This window comes from Trachurus japonicus, chromosome 5 (genome assembly GCF_045865225.1).
Source record: "Trachurus japonicus isolate A0001 chromosome 5, Traja_1.0".
In the NCBI taxonomy this organism is placed as follows: Eukaryota; Metazoa; Chordata; class Actinopteri; order Carangiformes; family Carangidae; genus Trachurus; species Trachurus japonicus.
This window is the reverse complement of record NC_140911.1, coordinates 9,210,907-9,218,840: the sequence shown is the minus strand read 5'-3', so window position 1 is coordinate 9,218,840 and position 7,934 is coordinate 9,210,907. Positions and strand designations below refer to the sequence as shown.

The 7,934-nt window shown below is 40.6% G+C and overlaps 1 protein-coding gene across 9 annotated transcripts in view; it reads left to right on the top strand.

The window, feature by feature from the left end:
• Positions 1 to 473: 473 nt before the first annotated feature.
• cita (citron rho-interacting serine/threonine kinase a) overlaps positions 474 to 7,934 on the top strand; it is a 37,978-nt gene continuing 30,517 nt past the window's right edge. For 8 of the 9 annotated variants that reach the window (XM_085776021.1, XM_085776025.1, XM_085776019.1 and 5 more), the window contains exons 1-9: positions 489 to 622; positions 854 to 976; positions 1,132 to 1,273; positions 1,730 to 1,905; positions 3,032 to 3,133; positions 5,485 to 5,627; positions 6,009 to 6,102; positions 6,206 to 6,412; positions 6,639 to 6,792. In XM_085776021.1, the coding sequence (XP_085632147.1) occupies positions 875 to 976; positions 1,132 to 1,273; positions 1,730 to 1,905; positions 3,032 to 3,133; positions 5,485 to 5,627; positions 6,009 to 6,102; positions 6,206 to 6,412; positions 6,639 to 6,792 (1,120 nt within the window). In that variant the 5' untranslated portion in view covers positions 489 to 622; positions 854 to 874. Of the gene's footprint in view, positions 623 to 853; positions 977 to 1,131; positions 1,274 to 1,729; positions 1,906 to 3,031; positions 3,134 to 5,484; positions 5,628 to 6,008; positions 6,103 to 6,205; positions 6,413 to 6,638; positions 6,793 to 7,934 lie in introns of all 9 variants that reach the window. The other variant, XM_085776027.1, reaches the window with a different exon arrangement.

Here is a 7,934-nt window from a genome sequence, read left to right as displayed (position 1 = left end):
CAGGAGTTTGAGTATAAAAGCCACAAAATTGCATGCTGGATATCTCAGCCACTGCTGCTTTGGCCATTATTTATAAAATATATTTTAGTCAGGAAGCTTTATGGAGGCACAACACTAAATGACTGATTGAAGTAGCCTACACGACAATTAGGCCTGTTTCTTACAAAATTCATTAGACTGATGATAAACAATGTTTTTGTTAATAAAAACAGCATATGAATAATGATTCATTCCTTGTTTTGTTATGTTTATAACAGACTTTGATATGGTTCCTTGTTTTCATGTGTACTTGCATTTACAACGAACAACAATTTCCTTGTTTTTAATGTGAGAAGCCTTTATGAGAACACCATAGACTGTAAAAGGAGAACACCCGCTTGATGTGGTGACAACAGGGGGGAAACCGCCTCTCATTGGTTGATAGCAGCACTTAGTCCCGCCCACGGAAAAGCCAAACATCCAATCAGACGCCGCCTTCATTCAGCAGGCTCGAGGGTTGGGCGAGCAACGCGCAAAATTTGAAAGTTAAACCGGAAAAAGGAAAACAGTGTGCTCCTCTTAGCCCACTCATGTTTTAGGCTAAATTAAAAGTAATATTTTTATCTACCTGCATGGCACTCTGGTGGTGAGTACTTTCACACACATACGTTTAGTTAAAGACGTGTCTGTTAACGTCCTGTTAACGTTATTTGTCTGTGTGTCAAGCGACGTCAGCAAACAGACGTTAGCCAACGTCAGTTTAGCATGCTGCTAAAAGGACGCATTGTTGACATTTGTCGTCCCACCAGTATAGTGTTGTTGTTCCTTTGCCCATACTGACGCCCATTCACTTCGATTGAATATGTGTTTTCAGGTTATTTTTTAGTAAGCAGCCATGTTGAAATTCAAATACGTGAGTCAAGGAAGCCTGAAAACGATGCCCTCCTCCACGGACCCCATCGCCAGCCGTAGCTTGCGGCTTAACCAGGTGTTCCAGGTAAAGTTACCACTAAAAAAGATGACACGATGCTGTTAAATGAGCAAATGTAATGTCTATACACCGTTTTATAAGGCTTCAGTTGAGTTTAAAACGAGCTGCAGTAACTATTGGTTAGCTGACTTCCCTTTCCTGTGTTTATTTGCTGTCCCCAGGGCCGTGCCAGCCTGTGTGGGCAGCAGGGAGGATGCACTCTGGGCCGCGAACAGTTTCTGGAGGCGCTGCTGCTCCTCTACCAAGAGTGCAGCTCCCCAGAGCTTATGAGGATACAGCATGTGGCAAACTTTGTCAACAAGTGTAAGCATATGTGCTCTACATATAAATTATTTCATTCTTTTTTGTTGATTTTATCAGTTCTGAGTTTTTACTGTTATTTGGGTGAAATTCAGTTCATGCAAGTGGCTCAAAAGACATTCAGACATCTAGCTACTTTACTGTTGTTGTTTTTTTTAGGAACACAATACTTTCCCTATATTTCTGGTTTTGTTGTTTTTTCCACATTGACTCTTAGTATGTGTTTGTTTGTTTATGATACACACAAGTCACCGCTAAAATGCACAGTCAACAGTTCACATTTATAACTATAAAAATGAATGCACAGACCATATTTTTCTCAGTCACTGTAAGATAGATAATCAAATATTTGCAGATATGTCTAATGGCATAATGTACTGTACTGTATTTGTGGTATTCCCCTCTTCACTTCTGAGAAACAGTGGAACTAAAACGTGTGTGTGTGTGTTTGTGAAACAGTTTCTGAAGTGGTCTCCGAGCTGCGGACCCTGCAGCCAGGGGCTCAGGACTTTGAACTGCGTGCAGTGGTGGGACGAGGTCGCTTTGCTGAAGTCCAAGTTGCCCGGGAAAAGGCCACTGGAGACATTTGTGCACTGAAAGTCATGGACAAGACAGTTTTACGCACTCAAGAAAATGTAAGATGAATTAATTTTTTTTGCATGTAAAACAACTGCAACAGACTTTTAAAAAAAATGTTGTTTACAATGATCATTTAGTTGTAACATAACATTTTGTGTGTGTTTTGAACCAGTAATATAACTTTAAGATGCTGCTGGATTTATGGGTAGAGAAAAAACCTTAAGTTTCATTGATTACTACAAACACATTTTTATGTAAACATTTCAAAATCGATAGGGGAACTGACACCACAAACTGTGTTTACCATCAATAAAAAAAAAAAGAATAGCTGGATGAATACATGGAAAACTATGTTTGTACTCTTTACATTTATGCATTTATTCCCAAAATATTATGGCTGGAGCACTAAAAGTGAAGTTTTCTAATATTTTGCCCTATCCTCTCTCTGCTACCTTTTATGCAGTGTTTTTGTCTTTTTTGTGCTCCAAAGTTGCAATCTGAAAAAGCTCCATTAGGGGGTGCTCTAAGGTTGCATACAACCATGGGTACATTATTTCACAGCTGTTCTCTGTGACTAATAAAACTGATCTCATTCAGTAAATACATGAGCTGTGACAGGGAGGGATCTGAAGTGAGCAATACAGTGAGCAACTTGTATGAACAAGAAATGTTTTGCTCATGCCACCTGTGTCTACTCTGTGAAATTTAAATCACATCCCACTTTAAACAAACAAAACAAGCATCAAGAAATGAAGCTAGGAAAAGGAGAGCTTATGCTTATGTGACATGTTGCACTGTTTGTTATGTCTTAGTCGTCTGTCTATGTTTGTCTTTGCATATTTATATTTATACATTTTTATGTGACTGCACATTGAGCTAAAAAAAACAGTTTCATGCTGTGATGCTGTTCACTTCTGTTCTATGGACTGAATGACAATACATTTTAGTTTGACTTTGACTTATGTTTAAAGGTTTGGTAGAATCTCCCTTTAATTAACAAAATAAAACGGATAGCTTAGATTACATTTAAACCCCAATGAAGCCCTGAAGGTGTTGCCCTCTTGGTGTTCGAGATTGATGTGTTTATGTGGCTGCTGCTCTTCTCACACCAACAGTTTGTCCAGCACAATTGTTGTGCATTAATTTAATTAAATGCTGATTGGATTTTTCAATACTCCTCAGGTGGTTTTTCATGAAGAAGAGCGGAGGATCTTGACACTGAATAGCAGTCCCTGGATACCACAGCTTCTCTATGCCTTCCAGGATAAAGAACATGTCTACCTGGTAAGACTGCAGGTTTTTTTTTTTTCCTGATCATGAGGATGGACTAAGGTTTTTGCATTACAGAATTTGTCCTAGTTAAATCCTCTTCCACTAGAGGCAGATAATTAACATGGAGTGCAAGCTTGGTGAAGTGGTATATGTAGTAGTAGCCTACAGTCATAGTACAGGGCAGGCTTTGTGATATAGCATAGGCTTAGAGGCAGCCTCTTTATTTAAGTATACCAACTGAGATGCACTTTTTAATACCGTTGTGGTTCCCTCCTCAGCCTTTGTTTTAAGTGAGATTATTCTAACTGCATTTTTATGTGTTGTCTGAATTTATCTCTTGCCTTAAACTAAACCTAGCGCGGGAAACAGTGGTCCCCAGCTGTTGGAGGAAAAAAAGATGCTTTGGAGTTATTAAATTTACTCACAGTGTCTAACTATATGATGGTTTAATATTATTTGCCATAGAAAATTAATTGAAATAATGTTATGAACTAGGTATCTACAAAATATCTACAAAAAAACTGAGAGAATGATTCATTGAGCGTAGTGATGGTGACTTTTTTAATAATACATCTTCCAACAACAGCGAAACTGCAGTCACTAGATCCAGCAATAGTTGAACAAGAATTACGTGACCCTAGAACAACATTGTCTTATTTCTACATGTGTGTAATGCACAAAATACAATATAGATTAAAAAAAAAAAAAATCATATATGAAGCTGTGTATAAGAAAACAGGAAGGTGTACATTTTTTCTCATTTTCTTTCACAGCTGTGTTTTCCAGAATGTGACTAATAAAACAGCAGGATCAGTCAGAATAGTACATGAGCTGCTACAGGAAGGCATCTGAAGTGAGCAGTGAAAGGATCAACTTTTATGTAGGAGAAATGCTTTGAAGCAGGGCTGAGAGTGAGCCTCCTTCAGAAGTCAAATGAAACTCACCTTACAGTAACTAGCCACCACCAGTACGCTGGAAAATCACCAGGATTTTGTCCACATTAACAACATTATTCACTGCTGGCACCGCCACTGGACAGAAACCTCTGAGGTGTTTTTTGCTTTGGCTCAAACTGTTGATGCTGAAATCATCACAGAAACAGCATCTGTTGAAAAGAAAAGAAACAAAAAACGCAACAGTCGAGTTGAGCTAACAGTTTCCCTCACGTGTAGGTTAATGTGCGTATCTATAATTAATACTTAATCTTCTCATTTGACTCTGGTTAAGGAGCGGACCAGACACATTTCCTGGAAATGTTAGTGTCTGCCTAATAGCCTAATCTTCAGCTGTGGAGGTAAAGTGTCAATTTCCTCCTCATAGAGAGCGTCCAGTGTAATCATCATGACGGCTGTTAACCTCACAAAGAATCTATATTTTCTCTAGTGACCTGCTAGACTGGCGGAGAGTGTAGAGAGAGGGGGGGAACGTTTCCTGCATAGCCGAGCGTTATTCTACATGCAACCCATTGTTTTTTCTTTCACTCCCCCTCTACTTATACTTCCCCACCACAACAACATGTCTATCTCCATTCTTCCTCCTCCTCTCTTTTCACTCCCCCTCTGTCTCACCCTGCTCCCTAACTGAGCATGGAGGAAAATACAAAGCATCCATCTTTATCCGTGTGTCAGAGAGGCACCCAGTCTCCCTGTTGCTAGGTAACACTGGAGAATGCTCCCGTTCATTCAGACTCGCCGACCATTCATGCACCAGGGGCTCTCTCGCCTGTTATGGCTGTATGACTGCTACCATATAGCTCAAATTAGCCTGACCAGAGCCTCTCGTCTCAGAGTGCAGACAGCAGAGATGAGGATTTAAGTCAAACGTAACCATTTATATGTTTGTTTTGCACAAGTTTAAATTATGAAATCAGGGGATAATACATGTTTTTTTTTTGTTGTTGTTTTGTTGTTGTTGTTGTTGTGGCGTCTTGTGTGACAGAAAACATGTCACCTTGTAGCCTGAGATGACAAATCATAAGCAAAACAGGAGTTTTGCAGTTCATATTGGGGTATTTTTAACTATGGAAGACCAGTGCTTTGACTGCAGTATCACAGATAAATCTGCAATAGTGTCTGGTGTTACATAACTGAATCTATAATGAGGAGAACCACCCTATTAGCTTAAGCTAAATAGAGCTTTGATGTAAGCTCAAACATGTGTTATCCCACACTTGTTGCTTTTGTTTTTCTCTCTAAATATAGGGCCTATTTATAAGCACTCGAATGCTCCCACTGAGTTTAATACCGGTTAACTTTAATCATATTTAAACACAGATTCATTAAAAAGTGCTGGTTATAGTTTTATTGCTGCCACTTTCTTGATTGCTTTCACTGCAATATGTATCATTACAAATGTGTCTTCAGGCGATGGAGTACTTGCCAGGCGGTGACTTGATGTCGCTGCTGAACCGATACGAGGATCAATTTGACGAACCCATGGCTCAGTTCTATTTGGCCGAGCTGGTAGAGGCCATTCACACCGTCCATCAGCTGGGCTACGTCCACAGGTGAGAGACTCAAGCTACTGAATTTAACAAAAAGTCTGTGTAAAGATCTCTAAAGGCTATATGCAGTAATGATTTGAGAAGTAGGACTGGATATCCTAATTTGCTACTTTTCTTTGATCCTCCCTGAATCATCTTGCGTTTTCCTTTTTGTTTTCGCCCGCAGAGCTGAAGGCACAATTCAGGGAAACGTTAACTGGACATGAGAAATGTAGAATTGTAATTTAACCTGGAGCAGTGTGTTGTTACTGTAATACAAATACGTTGTTGGAGTTTACAAATGTATTCCATTATTATCAGAGCAGTTGGAGACATTACTGTACTCGGGCTACAAACAGCTCTGTAAAAGCAGTATCAAATCTCCTCTAAACTCTCCACTCACAGAGACGTCAAACCGGAGAATGTTCTCATCGATCGGACCGGTCACATTAAGCTGGCAGACTTTGGATCAGCTGCCAGGCTGACGGCTAACAAAACAGTAAGTAGATTACACAGAGTTTGCTGTGTGTGTACTTACTTCGGTTTGTTTGACAGTGACATGATTGGCTTTTATTAATGCATTTTAATTACCGCGTTTCCAGGTGGCAGCTCCCACAGTGCCTGTGGGGACCCAAGACTTCCTGTCCCCTGAGGTCTTGACGGCGATGAATGGGGGCTCTCACGGCACCTACGGTCTCGAATGTGACTGGTGGTCCCTCGGCGTCATAGCCTACGAGATGATTTATGGCAGGTCACCGTTTTCGGATGGCACTTCCACCAAGACTATTCACAACATCCTAAACTTCCAGGTATATGGATGGACTGTCATTTTAACGGCTACCGACACTGGTCTTCTATCATCTATTATCTGCTGTTGTCTGCATCTTATAATTCCAGATGACTGTAGAGAAAAAAAATAAAATTGCCTACTTAGTTTCCCAGCATATTCTGTGAAAAATGTGCAGTTTGATTTACCTGAAGTTATACCTGATCCATCCATTTATTATGTAATAAATCCTTGTTGTTTGCCCGCAGCGTTTTCTAAAGTTTCCGGAGGAGCCGCAGGCCAGCAAGCAGTTTGTAGACCTGCTGCAGAGCTTGCTGTGTGGAGCCAAAGAGCGACTGGGTTACCAGGGACTCCACTGTCACGCTTTCTTCTCCAGTGTGGACTGGAACAACTTGAGACACGGTGAGGAGGAGAACCCGCTCCCTCGAGACTCTGTTCTGCTGTTTGTCCAGTAAAAACGCTCAATTTGGCTTGAAATGAGACAGTGTCGCTATAATCACGTTACTGGACAGATGATATATGACTAGTTGTCAAGAGCTAATGTTGTTTATAATACAAATAAGTGTAGCCTGTGTGTGTGTGTGTTTGTGTGTGTGTTTGCACATAGACAACAAACAGTGATTGTGTTGCCAGTGGTTTTGGTCGGTAGTAAAATAATGAGATTCTGTGCGCCGTTGGCAGTAGGCCAGCGCTTTCCGGAGGAGGAGGAGGAGGAGAATGGGAGGGGAGGCAGAGACAAGAAGCAACACAGACGGAGTAAAAGAACTGCAACTCATCTGCTTCTCCACAGACGCAGCACAAAATCTTTTTTTTTTTTTTACGCCAATAACACTAGACACGCGCTCTCCGGCGGAAACGCATGTGTGTGTCTGCCTGCGTGCTTGGTGGACGAACGTCATTGTTGTTGCCATCAAATGTGAGAGTGCGAACCGGAATGACAAAGAGTTTCGCATTTTCTATCACCTGAGCAGCCGTGGGAAAACACGCCCTTAACATTCTCATTAATGGACATTTTCAAGTGAATCATGGGGTCACATTAAAGAACCGCAGCGCTACAGTGGTTCTGTAATTCGCACGTGTCGCTGCAGGGCTGATGAGAGTTTTGTTTTGCTGTAAAGAAGATCTCAATTTCAGATGAATAAACCTTGTTTTTTTGTGAGTATGAAGCCATTATTAAACATGGCAATGCGACTAATTTCCTCTGAGCTGTTTTCCAGTCATAATATCAACAGAACAGTGTTGAATATTAATGAATCTCATTGTTTTTTTTGGAAAACCAGGGTTTATTTTGACTGGGAAATGCAACCTCTTTTGCCTGTGTTTGTTGGCAGTGTTTATAAGTGTTTCTGAATTTTAATTGATTCATTAATTGATGTTCTTTGAGTATTTGAATATTAGATGCGTCATACAGAGGAGAATCGCACATATAAATGTTTATATAGACACTACAGCTCAGGTTTATTGATAATTGGGCATAGATGGAGCTCTATGCTTCAGCTCTGGCTCCAGCTGATTAGCTTGCTCTGCTGCAGTGAGGGAGAGGG